Source organism: Acyrthosiphon pisum, chromosome A1 (assembly GCF_005508785.2).
Source record: "Acyrthosiphon pisum isolate AL4f chromosome A1, pea_aphid_22Mar2018_4r6ur, whole genome shotgun sequence".
Lineage (NCBI taxonomy): Eukaryota > Metazoa > Arthropoda > Insecta > Hemiptera > Aphididae > Acyrthosiphon > Acyrthosiphon pisum.
In genome coordinates, this window is record NC_042494.1 from 149,317,377 (window position 1) to 149,338,713 (window position 21,337).

General features: G+C 30.9%; 5 protein-coding genes across 6 annotated transcripts in view; 2 read left to right on the forward strand and 3 right to left on the reverse strand.

The window, feature by feature from the left end:
- LOC100168681 (TBC1 domain family member 13) overlaps window positions 1–1,406 on the reverse strand; it is a 51,626-nt gene extending 50,220 nt beyond the window's left edge. Inside the window, exons 1-5 of one of the 2 annotated variants that reach the window (XM_029488575.1) lie at window positions 1,204–1,406; window positions 1,041–1,114; window positions 838–963; window positions 408–540; window positions 237–337 (exon numbers count right to left, since the gene is read on the reverse strand). In XM_029488575.1, coding sequence (XP_029344435.1) covers window positions 237–337; window positions 408–540; window positions 838–963; window positions 1,041–1,114; window positions 1,204–1,223 — 454 coding nt within the window. In that variant the 5' untranslated portion in view covers window positions 1,224–1,406. Of the gene's footprint in view, window positions 338–407; window positions 541–837; window positions 964–1,040; window positions 1,115–1,203 lie in introns of both variants that reach the window. The other variant, XM_029488574.1, reaches the window with a different exon arrangement.
- A 133-nt stretch (window positions 1,407–1,539) lies between these two features.
- Window positions 1,540–4,604, forward strand: LOC103311946 (nibrin). The gene is made up of 5 exons (XM_008191838.3): window positions 1,540–1,894; window positions 1,989–2,119; window positions 2,204–2,364; window positions 2,492–2,651; window positions 4,470–4,604. The coding sequence occupies exons 1-5, from the start codon at window positions 1,822–1,824 to the stop codon at window positions 4,524–4,526; spliced, it is 582 nt and encodes a 193-aa protein (XP_008190060.1). The 5' UTR covers window positions 1,540–1,821; the 3' UTR covers window positions 4,527–4,604.
- LOC100162940 (nibrin) lies at window positions 4,545–7,785 on the forward strand. The gene is made up of 7 exons (XM_008191844.3): window positions 4,545–4,732; window positions 4,791–4,919; window positions 5,541–5,719; window positions 5,783–5,937; window positions 6,004–6,667; window positions 6,793–6,945; window positions 7,545–7,785. The coding sequence occupies exons 1-7, from the start codon at window positions 4,576–4,578 to the stop codon at window positions 7,602–7,604; spliced, it is 1,497 nt and encodes a 498-aa protein (XP_008190066.1). The 5' UTR covers window positions 4,545–4,575; the 3' UTR covers window positions 7,605–7,785.
- A 4,668-nt stretch (window positions 7,786–12,453) lies between these two features.
- Window positions 12,454–14,991, reverse strand: LOC100167145 (heat shock protein 68-like). Its single transcript, XM_008191829.3, has one exon. It carries the CDS (start codon window positions 14,587–14,589, stop codon window positions 12,664–12,666), a length of 1,926 nt encoding a protein of 641 aa, XP_008190051.1. The 5' UTR covers window positions 14,590–14,991; the 3' UTR covers window positions 12,454–12,663.
- A 3,390-nt stretch (window positions 14,992–18,381) lies between these two features.
- Window positions 18,382–20,405, reverse strand: Rpl14 (ribosomal protein L14). Its single transcript, NM_001126185.2, has 4 exons — window positions 20,294–20,405; window positions 18,902–19,003; window positions 18,639–18,833; window positions 18,382–18,557 (listed from the first exon to the last, which is right to left on the reverse strand). The coding sequence occupies exons 1-4, from the start codon at window positions 20,294–20,296 to the stop codon at window positions 18,408–18,410; spliced, it is 450 nt and encodes a 149-aa protein (NP_001119657.1). The 5' UTR covers window positions 20,297–20,405; the 3' UTR covers window positions 18,382–18,407.
- Window positions 20,406–21,337: the final 932 nt, after the last annotated feature.

Sequence of the window (21,337 nt, forward strand, 5' to 3'; positions counted from 1 at the left end):
AGTAGCAAAACAATAATAAATTGGACCAATTATTTCATTCATCCCTTGAACATAACCCTGTCCAGGATTTAATTTGCAGTAAACAAACAATATCCTTTCCACCACCTCCCAATGGGCTTCAGAACCTTCTTCCAGTGGCTTGAATTCAGAGGTACTAGTTTGTTCGGATTTTTGTGATATTTTAACAATACCAAGACCTTTTCGTACAACATTTGCACTATTTAAAAAATGCATACCCACTCTTCTGTTCAATCGTTTAGTACCGCAACTGTATACAACAATAGGTAATGGATAATCAGTTGCTTGTTGGAAGAAAGATAATTCAGGATGTAATCGCCTAAAATTTAGGAAAAAATTATAAATTATTACTACACATTCTATGGACTGAACCTCTGAATTATTATTACCTGACATCTTTATCTATTTGTGTAAGAGCTTGATTATCTTTAAAAAATGTGTTCCACTTGCTGTTGGGATCTTCACTCAAGGGATGATCACATTCTTCATTGTCGATTGAACCCGGAGTGACTAATATTTCATCTGGAGGATTAAAATATGTTACTAATCGATAAATCATTAATTATATCATCTGAAGTTCTATCAAACAAATAAAAAAAAAGTATTAAAATATACTTTTTTTAAATTTATATGTTGTCTTTTAGTCTTTTAGACCTGTACCTAAAACCATTAAGTTTTTTTTAAAAAATATATAATATGATCCTTATGCCCTATGGTTTTATTTGTTATAATTTATAATACAAATCATTATTATAATATTATATTATAAGAACCAAAAAATAAATATAATAATATATTTTTATCACACATTTCAATTACCTAACCACTGCTGGTATAATTTTCTATGGTGATCTAGCTGTTCATCCCATTTATTTCTATCGCATGGTAAGTAATTGAGCAACAACCTCCAACATAACGACCTGTAACCTTTAACGTCAGGGATACCTGTAAAAAATGATATCACGCATAAAGGTACATGGTACTAGAACATTTAAAAAATAGGTACACTGAACAATAACAACCGTTGAAACAGAACTCTCTCAATTTTGATAGATCGATCACTTCTGATTCTAACACTTGGTCAAGATCCTTCAACCTGGAAAAAAAATATTATTTTATTGAGTCATCTAGAAAGCGACGTTAGAGTTGGAATATAAATTGTGTCCAAATTGTTTTAAAGTTTACCTCAAATCGTACGAAGACATTGTGAACAGCGACTGTCAGACGATGTTCTGAGGACCTGAATTTGACCGAATTAACATTTAAACACATACCAGACGTCAAATGATTAATGTTTTATCCTACTAAAGAGACCGTTGGAGATTAAAAAAGGTCTGGCATGCAAATTAAGATTATTATTAATTGTATTATAGTACGTCCGCCGTTTTTATGTTATCAAACGTTTCGAAATAGCAACATGGTTATCTTATCACAAATAAAAAAAACAACAATACCAGGTTGACTGTTTATTCTCTGAATTTTTGAATACTAGGAGGCAGTGACTATAAATTGTGAGCACATCCTACTACCACAATTATTTATGATCATATCTTAAATCGTGCCTACTAGTAACTATACCTATATTTTAATATTGTTTAATATTGTTATTGTGGAATGTAGATAAACAATAAATTGTTATTGTCCACCCCACCGTGCGATTCTCGGTGTTCCATTCCTGTGAACCTGTCAAATCAGTCAATCACCGTAGTCGGGCAGACAGACCGACAGTCAACAGACACCAAATAGCGTTAACGATACCGACTACGTTATATTAAATTCACCGTTTTTCAATTTTTAACTGAAATGGAGTGTAGTAGACCGAGGGATACATCGTTGTCCCAGAGTATGTCCATACCGACGTTGATGAATGTAAAAAGTGAGTGCAACAAAGGTTTGAATCAACAGTGTTAAGTGTATTTCATAAAAATAAGTACTGTGTGTATAATGCTCGATATACTGTTGTATTACAGCGCGGGAATACTACGACGTTTTGAAGAAAAAGACTCATCTGGTCGGTCGTGCTGGATTCGGTGCTGATCTAGAAATATCAAACGATACATCCATTAGCCGCTGTCATGCAGAACTCATTCTTGTCAAGAAAGTACGAGTAGTACCTACAGATTGCTTCATTGATATTTGGTACTTTAAACGACTAACAGTGTTGATTTGTCATTTTAAATTCTAGGTAGTCGGCAGTCAAGTGAAACTCTTTTTGACTCTAGTGGACAAAAAATCAAAGTATGGAACATTTATAAATGCTCTGGATAAACAAATTGAAAGTAATTTAACTAAAGATTTAATTTTTGGTGACACAGTTCGTTTTGGTATAATGGATAGCATTTGGACGTGAGTAAATCTCAATTATTAACCACTAATACTATATTACTATCACAGGTTGTATAGTTTTAAAAAGTTTTGCTTAATTTGTTTTACTACCTACAAAAGGTATATATTAATACTTATTTTATTACAGTGTTGAGGAATATCCTTTAATGGCTTGTCCGTCAACATTGAAAATTGCTGAAAAACAAACATTGAAACATCTAATGACAACAATTGGAGGACAAGTATCGCGTGATTGGTCTGTAGAGTGTACACATCTCTGTATGAATTCTGTCACTGTTACAGAAAAGGTAAATTTATTATGCATATTAAATTTTTTGCACCTACCTAACTTATATTTTTATTAAACTGAATAAAAATTTGGTCGCTTCGCTCGCTTTATATACTTATTCAATCCAACACCTTTAAATATAAATAAAATGTTTTGTGCGAAACCGTAATTTTAGTTTGGTGTGGGGCTATGAGGAAAATGCTTTTTTCGGTTGTAAGGGATTTTTGAAAAATTTCGAGTAAGGTCGTACAAGTTCCGAACTAAATATCTGCATAAAAGTTTCATATAAATAAAAATAGTTTTGGAAATAAGGGGGGGAGGTGGAGAAACGTTTCTATAGCCCCCCCACACAAATTATTGTATAACTTAGAAAAATATTTGTACAAATTCTGTACTAAATATCGGCCAAAAAAAAATTGCGAAAACTCAATATTTTGTTAAGGAAACATACGAGGATATTTCGGTCTTAGATTAATGATAAAAATTTAAAATACTATGTTTAAGATCCGTAAGCAAATTCTTGACTTGTGGTATTATTATATTGTTAAAAATAACAGTAATAATAATTAATATACCCGAGTGCCCCTCTCCCCCCACAACATAATCATAGACGGGGGCCCCACAGGGAAAATCCCTTTTTCCCCATGTGCCTATCCATCCCTGGGCAGAATAGAACAGAATGAACGAAAATTTCATAATATTATTTAACAAAAATGTTTATCATGGTCATTTACGATACTGCTATAAAAATAGAATCTATTTCACCGTATATTGTCGTTCTCGCGAAATTCAACGATTATAACGTAATCGGATTTTTTTCTCCGTTGTCCGATTGAGTTGGTCGAGATAATGACAATATTAAGATGTATTAATGTCCGCACCTAACTTACTGACTGTGTACGATCAAATCTCTATTTTGATTGATATACGGCACCCATAACTTCGTTACGAAATCTTTTTTCGTTGTTGGTAAAGTATAGTGTTATACTCAATAGTCATATTATTATGACGTATGTTTGTGTATACACGGATGATTAATAATAAGAAATTCATCAATAATATCACAATTTTTTTTTATTTTGTCCTGGAGGGGGTTTGATCCCGGGAAACCCCCCCCCCCCTGTATGTACGCCACTGATAACAATTATTGTTGAGTAATAGAGCAAAATTAGAACTTCTCAGCATAGGTATAATGGTATGTTACCAACAAATCAACAGCTAATAAAAAAAATTACTGCTTGAATTATATCAACGGTATTGCAACAATAAGTTTAATATGAAGAAGGTGAGCAAGTGGTTGTCGCACTACTGTACAGTAGGTTAGCTATAAAAGTTGAACATTTTATACATTTTTAACTACAAAATAATTATTATATTTTAAATTTGATAAATTTTGTCAATATTCAAACTTCAAATGCTTATAAAAAAAATTATGTTTATGTATTCTTAATGTTTTTTAACTGCTACTATAGTAACATTATATCAGGAGCATTTTATTCAATTTTCACGCTTGTTTACACTACAAATAACATTTTATTGACAATTATAAAAAACTAAAAAAAATGAAAAATGCTAATATAAACATTTAGTTAAAATTGCACTGTAGTAACGGTAATAGTAACGGTCATTTGTTTTAAAGTTATACCATTTATTGTTTAAAAAAAATCAGTTTTAATAATATTCCTATTTATTTATTTTTATTTGTATAAAAATAATGTTATGAATTACTTATGATAGTAGGACAGATATTTTTTCTGTTATTATTATAACATATTCACCAAATATGTTTTCCTTATATCATATTCTATATAGTGTTTAACATTTAAGTTGCTTTCACGTGTTATTATGTCTAGCATCTGCAAAATCAATAGTACCCCTTTCAGTATTTTATTGATTTATGTAAAGCGTTATCACCTGATTCGTTGTCGGAAGTACCATTCTGTATGGATTACAAGCCTAAATTGGTTGAAAGTCTTTTAAACCCAAATTCATTGTCGTTAGATGTGAATAACAAACGTAAAACACTATTTTCTGGAAAAACATTTATATGTTCTACAGTTAATCAATTAAATCGTCTTTCAAAATTGGTGAAATTAGCAGGTAAACACAGTTTTACAATAAATGCAGTTTAAGAAGTATAACCTATTTTATTATTTAGGTGGAGAAATTATGAATTATTCTGATGGAAGTTTATCTGATGATGATATTTTAAGCTGTACAAAATATATTCTACTGCAACAAGATCCACACAATGAGGAAAATAATTATATGTACCAACAGATTCTGGGTAATTTATACTTAATGTCTGTGAAATATTAATAGCTGATCGCTAATGTGTTGAAAGGTTAAAATTAATGTATAATATTTTTAATTGAATGTGTTGTTCAGAACTAAAATATGAATTTGACTATTGTAATTTATAACAAGTATTAAAACTATTAATTTATCAAGCTGTATACTAAATAGTTTAAAAGCAGTTTGTAGAGATTGAATGAAAAATTGCTTATCTATTTATGTTTCTCATGTTAGATATAGATTAAAGAATGAATAGTTTGATTCAGGTAGATGGAAACTATACTATTAGAATGGAACATTCACATTTTAAGTTTTTTTTTTTCATTTTACAGCTAAAATAGTGGTGAACAGTGTGAGCATTATTTTTTCCCTTTTATTTATGTACATTTTATTGGAAACCTATAATAAAATACTTAAAGCATAATAATAAATGTTACAATAAATATTAATATACAGTGTTATTATCATAATTGAGTCATAATCCTAATGGCTAATTGAGTTTAAAAATCAACTAATTACTAATATTTATTTAATCCAATTACTAATTTACCTAAGAAATTATTTAATTAATTAATAATTGATGATAGTTATACTTCATTATTATTGTTTTTAGAAAAACTTAAGATTGCGAACAAAAGATCAATACCAGAAAATGATGTTGGATTTGCCATTATTTTTTCAAATACTACAAAACATTGTAACGCTAATTTCAATGTTTCCTTAGTTAATCTTGAATCTCAGTCCAATTTAATTAAATCACAAGAGTCCGTTGTCTTGGCTCCTGAAACTGAGGTACTTTAATCGTGTAGTTTCATACTAGAATAATAATTATTGGGATATTTTTTTATATTTCAGGTTTTAACTGTTAATGATAGTGAAATATTTTCAGTAAATACCGTACCAGATTCTCTTCCAACCACCATACCAGATTCTCTTCCAAACACCATACCAGATTCTCATCCAAACACCATACCAGATTCTCATCCAAACACTGAATGTGCCTTTAAGAGGTATTTCATTATATATTAATTGGTGTATTAAATCTTTATTTTATATTCTTATTAATAATTTTTTAGACCATTAGAAGTTGTATCTGACTCTGAAGAAATTATATTACCAACAAAACGTCTTTTATTGGCAAATAGTGAAGAAAAAAATAACTCTATAAAAACAATAAGAATAGAAAAGGATTTAAAACCGTTCCAAAACATAATTGAACCAACTCCATCCAGTAGTAACCATGATGTGCAAAGTCCTATTCCTAAAACCCAAACAGTCGATAACACATTTACAAATGATAATTTGTGTTTAACCACAGCGTCAAGCACACAATACATTTCAAGCACCAGTAAATTGTCAGCTTGGCTTCAAGGCACCGTAGCTGACAATAATGTGAACAATACTAATAATTTACAATCAAAGACTGTTGAAAACCTGGCTGTTCCTACAAAAAGGAAAATATCAAATGATCATCAAGTGTTTAATAACGAAAACGAAGACCCATTTAACTATATGGATATCGATGAAGTTGAAGAACATCCAAAAAAGAAGCCTAAGAAAAGAGATATGGATTCACTATTTTTCCCTATGCTTGACATATCTAACAATAAAAGTGAACCTTCTAAAACTATGGAGCCTAACCCCAATATAGCAGTAGACCCAAATTTCATTATGAATTTACTCTCCGAAGCCAAAGGTACTGGACAGTTCATAGATGCAAGTATACTGTCTAATAAATCGGTAAGAAAATAGATAAAATTGGTAGTGACATAGTAGCATGTATGAAATACCATTGATTATACTAGTAGTATTTACTATTATTTATAGTCAATGTTAATACATTAATCAATTTATAAATATTTCAGTCTGCTAATACACATGAAGATACTGAATACGATTACTTGTTAAATTCGGTCATTGTGGAAACTGTCAGTATGGTGGTATCTAGACCTACACAAACTGCAAACATCATTCAAGGAAATAATAGTAATCTTAGAAACTTCAAGAAATTCAAGAAGGTAACAGTTTAAAGTTGTCATAACTCAATGGAAAAATACCCCTTAGTAAATAATTATTTAGTAAATTAAATTATATATTATACTACGTATAAAAATGTTCCACAATATTATCATTGCCAATTTTCAACTGGTTAAATACTAGTTAAATACTGGTACTTACTAGTTAAATAAAATAATAAATAATATACCTATTATAAACTCTAAGTGATGCAGAACAATATTGATATTTTTATTCGATTTCAATATTGAACAAATTGTATAGCCTTTTAACATCAGAATTAGTATAATGATATCTAAAATATGTAAATATATATTCTGAATTTTAAAAAATATAATAAACTTTAAAAACCTAAAATCATTAAATGAACTACCTATTAAAATATCAGGAGCCAAAAATTATTTAATAACATTCATATTATTTATTTTAATCTTTTTTTTTTTTTTTGTATTTATGATATTGTAAGATAATACATTCATAAAAAGTTTATTATGGGTATTGTTTTTAAATACCATTATATTTACAATTTTTTACTCCATATATCCTTCGATAAGATTTTCAGTTTAAATTAATATTGTATATTTTATCATTTTTGTTTTAGAAAGGACCATCCATGCGGATTCCATATATTTATCCAATGGAATTCACTCAAATCGATTAAAGTAGCTTTATGTTTGTCTATTAAAAATTGAATTATTATTTATTTGAGTTAAGCTTTGTTTAATTATAATATTTTTACTTGTTTAGTTATGTATAAAAATATATTTGTATTAATTAAATAAACTGTATTGTGTACGGTTGTGAACATGGTTATATCACAATAAAAATATTTTATACAGTCAGTATTTTTGTCACTCCATGTCGAGTATAATTTCATTTAATACAATACTGGATTCTACAACTTCACGTAAGGTATTATTGTCACAGCTGACAGACTCCATTTCCACACCGGGAGCTCCTAAATAAAAATATACATTTATGACTAAATGTTTTTTTAAAGCTACTAATATTTATAAGTCATTCATGCAATGTAATTCACATAAGTTCAATGATTGAGTTATAACTAGATAGAGTTTCTAATATCTAATATAAGTATACAATATTTGCATATAAAATTATATTATTCATTTATTTGTAACAATAGACGTAAATTTTAAAAATTGTATTTAATAATACTTCATAAAGTCAGTAAGCCTAAGGGCCGTTCTTACAATGTCCGGTAAAGTGTCGGTTAACGCTAACCGGATGATAACAGATTTTATTACCGGCAGAATTCCACCGGTTAAGTGTCGGTTAACTTTAACCGGAGGTCGTAAGAACCAGCCTAAATGTGGTCATCTCTGAACAAGTATCTAAATTGTATAAACTAATCAACAAAAATTATATATTTTTAAAATTGTTTGATTTCAATCTATCCTTTAATTAATATCTCCTGTCACAAAAATAAAATAGTTCAGTGACCATTTAACTTAATAATCCACTATAAAATTATATAACCTATAAAGAATAAAAAGTGTTGGATAAATTTCTTATTAATGATAGAATAAATATTTTTTAAACGCATAAAGTACCTATACTACATTATTAATATTTAATTACAAATGTAGGTATAGGTAGGTACACTTATCATGTAAAAAATGTATCATAATATGTTTTAAAATTATAAAAAAATTCAAAATCAAATACCTATAATATTAAAGTTATTACTTATTAAATTAAAAAAACTAAGTTATGTTTAATTTTAAAGACAAATATTTAATACAATTTTCATCTTATTTTTATACATGTTTTATTTATTTATACCTAATTTTATTAGGTATACTTTGTTCCAACGAGAGAACATGCCGCGGACTGACCAAAATTTGTTTTTCTACGCATTTCCACGCGACACCCTGCCGTAGGTAAATCGGTTTCGATAGCAGGGGTAACGGAGGGTGAACCCATAGGCGGAGCCACGGGTCATGCAGGGTATCCAGCTGCATGCCCTAATCGCCCTGAAGACTGCTTTAATTCAAGTTTAAAATTGATTAATAAAAGTAAAATCTATGAACGGTTAATGTAGCTGAATTCTAATGATCATTGTAAATACTAATCATTATATTTGTTTTTAACAATGTATTTTCCAAGCAATGAGAGTTCCTAACCGTATTTTTTCTACATAATATTATAATTCAAAATAATAAATATCATTTCTGTCATTTTCAATTTTTTCAATTTAATTTTCTTTTTTTAGAACTATATTCTATAACAAAAAATATTGCCAACCGCCGGAGGAATTCAACTGCGCTAACATTCGGCATATTATTTAAAATTAATAAAAATTTGAAATTTTGTTTTAATAGCTTGAATAATAAATAAGCTAATAATTAAATAATAAGCTTACAATTTATAAATAACAATTAATTACGGTGACCTATAAAATATCCGAAAATAGGGATTTTAGGGATAACCCCCCAAACCCCTCCCCATAAATTGTGGTGGGCTGATTTAGATTCTGCATACGCTAAACAATACTTCTATGGGTGAACCTGCATGTTCTCTCGTGGAATAGAGTACCCATACTAATATATTTGGATGTTTTTACATATTGATGTTACATTATCGTCAAAACATTAGGAAACGTAAAATGCTTTCCCGGGGATTTTGATTCTGTTTACCGTATTATATTACAGAATTTTTAATTAGACTTGTACACACTAGTTATAAGTTTATTATGTTATAAAGGAAGTATAGGAACTTGTTTTTGATACTAGTATGTTAAACGATATAACACCAAATTTAAAAAAAAAGCAATACTTAGGTAAGGTTAGGCAAATTAAAATGTAGCTAAGTACAATATGATTTATTATAACCAGTAGCGTAACTAGGGTTAAAATTCTGGGGGGGAGAGGATTTTACTGCAGCTAACAAAACTATTAATTTTAAATAACTTAATAAGGAATATTATTGTGGGATTAATCCCTCCTAGTTGTACCACTCGGGGTTTAGTCCTTTAAAACTACTCATTGCTCCCTCAAGTTAAATTAATCATCAAACTCATATTATATCAATTGAAAATAAATAAATAATAAAGTATTTTACATATTATTTAATAAAATGTACGTAACACGCACATATTCAACGATATCATCGGGCAATAAGCATAAATATGTAAAATGAAACATTTTATAATTTTTCTTGTTTAATATGGCGTTATGTAAAGTGTATTTATATATTTTTATTCTCTTGTCAATCGCGGATAACTCTAATAATTATACAGTTCATATTTAGTCTTAGACTCTTAGTTATAAAAATAAATTTTGTAGGTATACATACCTTTTTTAAAAACTATCCAAATGATAATACCTAGATACATCTGACTTTAAATTTGTTGAGTAAGACTTGAAACAAGCAATGAACACTTTCAAAAGTAATGAATAATGATAAAACGAAAATGAAACTATAAAGTAAAAATAATTATTTAGTGGTTCATTAGTCATTATTTTTTATAATAAAAATAGGCAATAAATAGGAGGGTGGGGGCAAAGCTCCATGCCTCCATCGGGGGTTACTTTCTAGGAAAATTTATGGTAGCGCTTCATCGCACCCAACATTTTTGATTGTTATCCTGAGGATGTGTTGTGTCCAGACGAGTTGTTTACGACGTCAGATACCGGTAAATTGACCGGCCCAATAACCTTTTATATAGTTGTATAGCCTTGTAGGTGAGGCCTGACCGCCTGAGATAATTTACCGGAAGTTTTCGCTTAAAACTAAATGTGTCATTCTACACTAGCCATCCTAACAACTATATAATTTAGTTGATTTGTTACTTCGAGTTCTACCTGAGACTAGTGAGACTTAGGTACTACAAAAAATGTAGAAGTAAAGGATTTAAGAATTCAAATCAAAGAACATTAGTGAAAAATAAGCGTTTATTATAGACAAATAGATAATACAAATGACAAGGCTTAAGCTAAAAAAAAATAGGGCGGTTTAATTTCGTTAAACCATTATGGAGGTATTAATTTTTTTCAAACCAATAATCTTAAATAAATCAAAAATTACGACAAACTTATTCATCATCAAAAAAAAACATAAACTACCTACTTACCAACTTGATTTAGGGATTGGGCATCGATTCGCCACCACCGAACCACCGAAAGGCTTGGGGTGGTTGCGTTACTGATTATAACTATTTTTTAATAACTCGAATAGAGTAACATTTCTAGTGATTTAATAAATATGTACCTAGTGTTTATCTATTGTTTTAAAATATTTAGTTTTCCTCATTTTTATTTTAAATTAAAATATAAAATTACAATCAAACAATCTGTAAATATTTACAAAATAGCCATTAAAAATTGTTTGGACATACCATAGTCTTGCAAACGATCCCATTGTTCTAGGGCCAGTACCATTGGTTTAATTTCTTTATATTCATTTTGTTCAACTATTAACTTAAGACGGTTACGATTAATATCATCCAAAGTCAACCAATTAAAAAACATCTCTTTGAGTTGGGAAACTAAAGATACAATTAAATGTATATTATATTTAAGATTTTGGTTATTTATGTTAAGCCGTCTTACGCTTACCAAAAGGTATAAGATCTGTTAATGAAACCAAATTCCGGAAAGCAGACATTGTAGACATTTTTTCTATAAGTACATGTAATCGTCGCAATAGATTAATTATGCTCCTAAATAATTGTTATTTTGCAAAAGTTATACAGAAAATAATTCCATGGATTCTCAAATATTTGGTATATCTTTGTAAACTATATATTTTATATAGGTTTTTTTGATATAAAAGAAAAATTTTAATATTCCTGGTAAGAGATAATGTTATACCACAACCTTCAAATTAAACATAACATTTTGCTATAAACCTTTTATTTGTTATAATAATATGTTATATTGATATTTAATATGTCAGCTGAGTATTGAACATTATAATACAAATTGTATTTATCTACGTAAAAGTAGTAAAATATTTTGTGTACAATATATCTATATTTTTATAAAAATAGGTAGTATGATTTTAAAAAATATGAGAAACTTCCAATTTAAAATACTTAAAACTGTATATCTGAATGGCGAGTGGACGAGTGGTTATTTACTTGACGGCTTTTTAATTTTGGTATTAAAGTTCTTTAAACCCCCGAAGTAATACTTTTTATTTATGTAACCAATAACTACCAGAAAAAAACAAATATCCACCCACTACATTATATATTTTCATTTGGAATTCCTATGAACAATAATAATAATATATCGTATTTCCCAATATTTTGTCTATGATCAAATGCGTATAAGTACTAATATTTAAACATGATATAATATATGGTAGCAAAGGCTACCTAATATGAATTATACATTTAGGTACGACCAATTTTTTAAACCAAAATTTAATGTGTATTAATTAATAATAAATTGTTGCTTAAGTTTCACTGAAGAATGCAGTGTAAGCTGTAAATCAGTAGGTACCCAATAGTCTACTTTTGCCTGGTTAAATAAAAACTCAAAACGTACACAGCTAATAAAGAATGAATAAATATTTATTTTGCCGAAAACATAATAATAATAAATTATGAAGTTCAATAGACAGATAAATCTAAACTTACATCCTATATAAACTTAGTTATAATAGGTACTTTATAATATAGTATAGGAAACACAATATAGGATACAGCTGATAATGTTACTTACAAATATCAGATCACTTATAATTACAAAATATTAATCGACTTCTTCGACGGTAGGTCCTCGGGGACAGGCTCCAGGGAAACCGTTGGCACCCGGAGGCGCGTTAGTTGCTCCGGGTTGTCCTGCGCCGTGGATCTTCAACATCAGAGCCGAACAGCTGTTTTGGATTTCCTTTAGCTTGAACTCATACTCTTCCTTTTCCGCCAACTGATTGCTATCCAACCACTGGATGACTGCTTCGCATTCCTTTTTGACGGCGTTCTTCTCAGATTCGGTCAACTTGTCGCCAGCCTCGTCCAACGCCTGTTTAACACCAAACACGTAGCTCTCCAGCTGATTTTTGGCCGCTATCTTCACTTTTTGTCGTTCGTCCTCTTCTTTATACCGTTCGGCCTCGCTGAGCATACGATCTATTTCGGCTTGAGACAGACGGCCCTTGTCGTTTTTGATGACGATGTTCTTGGAGCGCCCAGAGCTATTGTCCTTGGCCGAAACGTTCAAAATACCATTGGCGTCCATATCGAAAGTCACTTCGATCTTGGGCACTCCTCTGGCCGCTGGGGGTATGCCAGTGAGGTTGAACGTACCCAGCAGGTTGTTGTCCTTTGTCAAGGCCCTTTCACCTTCGAACACCTGTACGGTGACGGCCGGCTGGTTGTCCGCGTACGTGGTGAACGTCTGCGTTTGTTTGCACGGAATAGTGGAGTTGCGTTCGACGATTTTGGTCATCACGCCACCCGCGGTCTCTATGCCGAGCGACAGGGGGGTGACATCCACGAGCAACACGTCTTGGATTGCAGAACTCGTGTCACCGCTGAGGATGGCTGCCTGCACCGCCGCGCCGTACGCTACCGCCTCGTCGGGGTTGATGGACAGGTTGAGTGGCTTGCCGCAGAAGAAGTTTTGCAGGAGACTCTGGATCTTTGGGATCCTCGTCGAACCACCCACGAGTACCACGTCTTGTATGTCTCCTTTGTCCAACTTGGCATCCGCCAACGCCTTCTCCACCGGTTGTAGAGTCGACCGGAACAAATCAGCGCACAGCTCCTCGAAACGGGCCCGAGACACCCGAGTGTAAAAATCGATACCGTCGACCAGTGCGTCGATCTCCAGGGTGGCTTCGGAGCTGGATGACAACGTCCTCTTGGCCCGTTCGGCGGCCGTCCTCAACCGCCTCAGAGCCCTCGGATTGGCACGCACGTCCTTTTTGGTCTTCCTCTTGAACTCGTCGGCCAAATGAGACACCAGTCGGTTGTCGAAGTCCTCGCCGCCCAAGTGTGTGTCACCCGCCGTGGATTTCACTTCGAATATCGAACCCTCATCGATCTGCAGTATCGAAACGTCGAACGTGCCGCCGCCCAGGTCAAATATCAACACGTTCCTCTCTCCCTTCAAATTCTTGTCCAGACCGTACGCCAGGGCCGCAGCCGTCGGTTCGTTGATTATTCGCATTACGTTCAGACCGGCTATGACACCCGCGTCCTTTGTGGCCTGTCTCTGAGAGTCGTTGAAGTACGCCGGCACCGTGATGACGGCATCCGTGACGTTACGGCCCAAGTACGCTTCCGCAATCTCCTTCATTTTGGTCAACACCATCGAACTGATTTCTTCCGGCGCGAACACTTTCCGTTCGCCTTTGAATTCCACTTGGATCTTGGGCTTACCGCCATCACTGATCACCGTGAACGGCCAATGCTTGATGTCCGCCTGTGTCTTATCGTCGTCAAAACGACGGCCGATCAAACGTTTCGCGTCGAACACCGTATTGACGGGATTCATCGCCACCTGGTTCTTGGCCGCGTCACCGATCAACCGTTCGGTGTCGGTAAACGCCACATAACTCGGTGTGGTCCTGTTACCTTGATCGTTGGCGATGATCTCCACTTTTCCGTGTTGCCAGACGCCCACACAAGAATATGTGGTGCCCAGATCGATACCGATCGCCGTTCGTCCGGTCATTTCGTCGACTGCAGTCGATTTTATTCACGCACAATTAATACGAAACAAAAACGCAAATGTAACTATTAATACTGTAGTATATAGGTACGATCGCAATAACGATTTAAAATCACTCTTTGAATTGTCTTCAAACACGCTCAGTAAAGTGAAATGTGTGTAAACTGTAACACCGATAGTCGCAATAACAATATGTCTCGTTGAAATACGAACCGCACGGGAGTCACTCACGAATTCAAACTGATGCAGGGAGAGAGCCGTTTGCGGTTATATAGATCGGACCGATCGTTCGAGAAGGTACGATACGTTTCGTGAAGCGCTGCTGTGGCGGCTGAAACGTTCGAGAATGTTCGGTACGTTTCGTGAAACGCTGCTGTGTCGGCCGATACGAGCCAGCCACAACACTGACACACTGTTTAGTTTTCATCACTGTTCTACATACCCACGATTAAAAATATTATATTAATCGAGATATACTACATACCGTACATACATATACATAATGTTTCAAAACGACAATGTAGACAATTCTCGAATTTTCTACGTGTTTCTCGTCATTTTCACCGCGTTATTTACGTATATCCAACGTACATATCTATATTTGTATTTATTGATTAAATGTCCATAATGAAACTGTTTAAGAATTCAATATAGGTAACTTTCTTATTGGCGAATACGGAATAATGTATTTTAGATAAAACCTACCTACTATCTATTTCCATCCGTTAATATTTAACATTTTCTAACACGAATTATAATAGAGTATAACCGTTGATTATGATATAAATTCTGAATCTAGGAAAAAAAAGTACCAGAATAAAATTCACAGAAAAAAAGCCACTTACCAACAAACATGAAACACTAAACATTCAATGAATATGCTCAAATTATTTATATTATTTATTTTTAGGGGAGTTTACATATTTAACAACATTTAAAACATGGTTCCGCGTTATAAGTTAATTCTGTAACCAAAAAATCTGAAAAATATATAAACACAGTTTTTTATAGTTATTTTAAGTTCAAATTTGGTCTAAATTAGATATTTAAATGAAAAATAAGGATTTTAGTTTTGTGTTGTACCTAATTTAAAAGTATTATTTGCGGGTAGCTCGTTACTCGAAACTTCCAAAGTATATTATTACAATATACAAATAATATTACTTCAACTTACCGGTTACCGTATTGATAATAAGAATATAAATCTAATATAAAAATATTTTTATTAAGTATATTTTTTAAATTTCAAATTTAAATCATTATTAATAATATTAATTCATATTTTATATTTTATAACACTAGGTAAGTACACTAAAAATTGTTTTTCATTAGGTAATCATATATATTTATGTAATTGCAGGGGTGCCATTTCGGTTTTTTTAAGGGTGTGCAAACAATTAGAGGCCAATGTTTTCCAACCACCAGGCCAATCGTTAAAAAAAATTGTGAACTGCAGTGTAGAATGTCCCAGATTAAAACTAATGATTTCGGAATTCTTATTAATAAATTATTATATTAACTGAAATAAATCTTATATATAATGATACCAAAATTAAATCCCAAAAGTCACAATAATAGAAATTAATTAAATTATTGTCGTAGGTATTATTCTAAATTATGGCAAAGTTACATACTTACATAGAATGTGATTTTAAATGTATCACATCATATTATTATATCACATCATATATATTATATTAAGGTATCAAAAATCAAAATAATAATAATACAAATTTGAATTCAATGATATAATATCATTGTATAAGAAAAACGATTCTGAACGAACACGGTTAATTTACTTAGTCCAAGTATATTTGATGATATTATTGTGATTAAATAGTAATTTATATATAATCTATTTATGTGGAACCTTGTTTTCAAGTTTCAATCCTTAGCTATAAAAGTTGAATATTTTATAAATATTTTTAACTACAAAATAATTATTAAATTTTGTCAAAATTCGAAATTTTAATGACTCCACTGATAATAAATACTCTGACAGACCGTCTTCGCTCAGAATCCTTTTTCATATGGGTATGTGTAGCCGTGTAGGTACCTACAATGGTTTTCAATCATTGAATTGAAATTCAACACATCCATTACAGACTACAGTGACTCTCTATAGAAGTGTAGACATCTAGGTACCTAATGTACTGCAGCAAAGCGTTACCCACTTACCAGCTTTTTCCAATGTTTAAGATCTGGTAACCATAAATAATAATATTTTTAATAATTAAATAGGGGATGTTAAAAAATCAGCCATAACATAATACCTAATTAGTAATTATATATATTTATTAGTTATTTTATGGCCTGTAACATAATTAATGGATATACAGGTGTAGTTTACCAATTACCTATCCTAGAATTTTTGTGAGAAAGTACAATATCATAATTAGCCAGAAATGTTTGGGGTGGTTATGCCACTATGATTATAACTATTAATTATTATTCAATAATTTGTAATAGAATAACATTTGTAGTGATTTAATAAATGGTATGTATTATGTACCTACCTATCTAATGTTTTAAAAAATTTGGTCTTCTTCAATTTTTATGATGAAAAATCATAAATTAAAATAGAAACAACAAACAATCTACACATATTTTGGACATATCAGTTTTGAAAATGATCCCATTGGTTTAATTTCTTTCTTTTGGTTGAACTATGAACTTGACAGTTACGATTAGTATCATCCAGTCAACCAATTGAAAAATATCTATTTGAGTTAAAAAAATAATGGTTACATTAAATTCATGATGTATTTATGATCTTGGTTATTTATGTTAATTCATCTTACTAAAGGGTATAAGATCTGTTAGTGAAACAGCATATTAATTCCATATATTCTAAAATATTTTTTGTCTGTAGATAATATATTTTATGGCATATAAAAAAAAATAATAATAATATCCTTGGGAAAAGAGAATACCTACAAACTTCAAATTAAACTTTACTACAAACCCTTTGAAAATTTTTATATCAATCTATTTAATTTGAGTATTAAACCATCATAATACAAATAGTATTTAACTATGTAAAAGTAGTAAAATATTTTGTGTACAATACATATATTTTTATAAAAAAAGCTGGTCCTGCACACTTCATTGCTCGTAAAAAATGACAACTCTTAAAAAAATTTGATTGTTCAACTCCTTTTGGATGTAAGTCGTTGCAGTAAGTGCAACTCAGACACTGATAGGCAATCCGACTATGTCGAATGGCGGACAATGTGTGACAGCAAATCAAGTAGGCAATCCACCGCAGACACACTGATAAGCGGCTTTAAGTGCAACTCAGCCACCTTTGTAAGAAATGTGGGAAAATAAAATTTGATGCATGCCCTAAACTGCCCAATAACCAATGGCAACCAATAAAATAATAAATACTAATTTCTTAATTATTTCTCCTATAACCAATAGTAACCATTTATAAATATAAATTTTCATCGTAAATCTCAAAATTCCAGTTTGAGCAACTCCTTGGGTTGGACCTACCATGTCCAATCATGAATCACTCACTCGCCAAAAATTTTTTTAAAAAAAATCAGAAATTTACAATTTAAGATTTATTTACCAATGTGACAAGAATAAAACTACCAAAAATATTTTAATGTTCATACATTTTATAAGAGATTCTTCATCAGGATAAATAGGAGAATAATGTATTACGCATGGTTGAAATATACTTACGTATATTTCGACCATGGTATTACTGTTGCAAATGTTTGGTTTATCATTATAATATGATTATATTAAATTACTTAAAATAACCAAAATAAAATAAAAACAACATTTACATAAAGTCAAATTAAAATTTATTACGCCTTAGCAACTTTAGCGACTGCTGTCTTTTTTTTTGGACAATAAGTGTTGTTAAACAGTGCTTGGTAGACATTAGTCCTGATCTTGTTTCTGATTTTTCTTGCTCTCTTAAGCTTGAATCTTTCAAAATCGCCCAAAGAAGCACGCTGAAATCAACAACATTTTCAAAATGTTATCTAATATACTGTTATAGGTATATAATATGTTATTTATTTAAAAATGTTTACCTTCTCCCTGTTGGCGGCTTTCTCTGCCCACCTGCTTTGAACCCACAATTTGTTTAAATCGGCTTTTTTCCATGCTTGGCGAACAGTTCTGGTTGATCCATTGTAAGGGAAATTAATCTTAAACTTGGTCAAGTGGATTTGGCTAATACGCATCTTTGACCTGGGAACTCCAGTTTCTGGTCCATCTACCAAAACCTATGAAATATAAACATTTTAACAACATGGTCTTTTTAAATGAGTTTAAAAAAACAAAAAATACTTACAGTTTTTTGATCGATGCAGTCGACTATTGAAACAATTTTGCCTTTGTAAGGACCATCAACAACGTAGACCACTCGGCCAGTTTCCACAAACCTCTTGAAAGGCTATAAAAAAAAAATACATATGGATAAATAGGTAATTCAATAAGTACCTAACAGTATTATCTTAACACACAATTGAATACAAAATCTAACATGGTTGAAGTGCTCAATTAATTTGTAAACAGTAATAATGAAACATTTCTATCGATATACTTATTGTGCTTTAAATTAAGTTTAGTTATTACTAATAATAACGTTAAATACTGTGAATACCCCTCACAGGGGGTGTGCGCGGAGCTCTTTAACTATTTGTTCAATTTACTAGGATAGGGGGAGAGCACAAACTAGTGTGCCTGAAATAGTTTTATTAAAATGTGGATTTAAATTGTTGTCAATGACAAATGACCTAGTGAATTTTACCATTTTCAATATTAGCTTATTATCTATGGTTTAGACTACATAATATCTTGCTACTTTTTTTTTTAGTTTGATTAAATTATATCATACTTATTCTTTGCCTAATGCAGTAGTGCACTGATATAAGGATAAACTATTGTATTATCAAATATCTGTAGTCTAGTGTTAACAATTATTAATATATGCTTCTGAACTACGAATTAAGATACTATTACTGATAATTTTTATTTTCTTTAATTCTTACAGAATCATTTCGGTATTGATACCAAACTAACTGGTCAATAAATAAATATAAAAAATGTATTTTTAAGAAACTGAATGTATGAAATGTTGTAATTGAGAAAGATAACATAAATATTAATTTACATTCACATTCATACTACATAGTTACATATATTATATTTGGAATATAATAAAGCTAAATTGTTATAGGTTACTTAATTAAAAATAACATTCAAATTTTATGAATGGAAGGGGAAATATGAGGTGTAAAGACCCCATAAAAATATTGCACTCAGAACGCAGTTTTTAAATCGTTGGATTGAGTTTCTCTACTTCATTTTTCCAATTCGAGAACTGGTTAAATCAGAAAGTAATGATTTTAGTCTGGTTTTGGTCAACTCACTTTGGTTAACATGAAAGAACAAATACAACAAAATTATTCTACTAAGATAATATTTGAGCTCGAATAGATAGTCGAAGGAAACATCAAATTAGAATATCCTTATTTAAATATCGGATATCAGGCAATTACCCATAGACCGTGTTGTAAAACGAGGTATTTATCAACACGGACATACCGTTCACATAATACGTACGCATCACACGAACAAGATTTACTGTCAAATATTACATAAAAAACGTTGAGAAAATTTGGTTATTAAACCGAAAATGTCGGGACTTATACTATAATTAATAAAATAAACGATTACATACCATTTTTCCGAAATATTGCTCACTTACACGTCGATTGTCGAACCTAAAAGAATGAAAAACCAAAAGCCTGGAACTGTGGTGCTTAGAAGACAATCATAACCTCACATTAACTGAAATGAAAAAAATACAACACGGCCTTCATGGAACGTGATTGAACACATGTCAATTCCTCCATGAAATTAACAACAACAAAAAAGGTGGGCCATTGGATTGTGGACGTCAGTGCGTCACAGAAATGAGAAAATACTTATTGGCTATCAGTTATTAGTTATTAGTTAATAATTATTACCTATATAATGTAGCTATAAACATGAAACATACCATGTTTATATATTTGTGGCCTGCGCGGTACTTGGATATGGTCATAAGGGCAGATCAGAGGGGGCTTTATAGAGGCTACGCCAGTACGCCCCCAGAAAATTTTAATTTTGATTTTAATTCTGAAGAGAGACGGTCTGTCGGACTAGGATATTTTAAATTATACCTATATTACAATTAGTAATTTATTTTACAATTAGTATTATATACTATTCTGGAAGGCTGATTAAGTTTTTCCCGAAAACATTGCACCACTAATCATTATTATAGATTAGTGATTATTTTTTATTTAATATTTAATTATTATAATATTATAGCTACATATAAATAACTATTTTATTATTTATAATTGATACGTCTCACAGCAGTAGAAATGTATAAATATAAGGTGGTATAAATCGAAATAATATATTTCATGGTATAAAATGTTTCAAGTCGCCAACAATAATATTTATGAATTACAATTTACAACAAAAATTTAAAATTGTTACATTGTTCGTGTATTAATTATATTTTATAGGAAAATATTGTGCTTATATATTTATTTTTTGGTTTCAGCTTTTAGACAGAACTAGTTTTTTTATCGATAAATCTAAAAAAATATAATCATTTTTACATGTGAGTAGCGTATAAATACATGTTCAAATGTTTAATATATTATTAATCATATGATCATAATATGATGAACTATTTCTATAGTAGTGATATATTAGTGTAAATATAAAA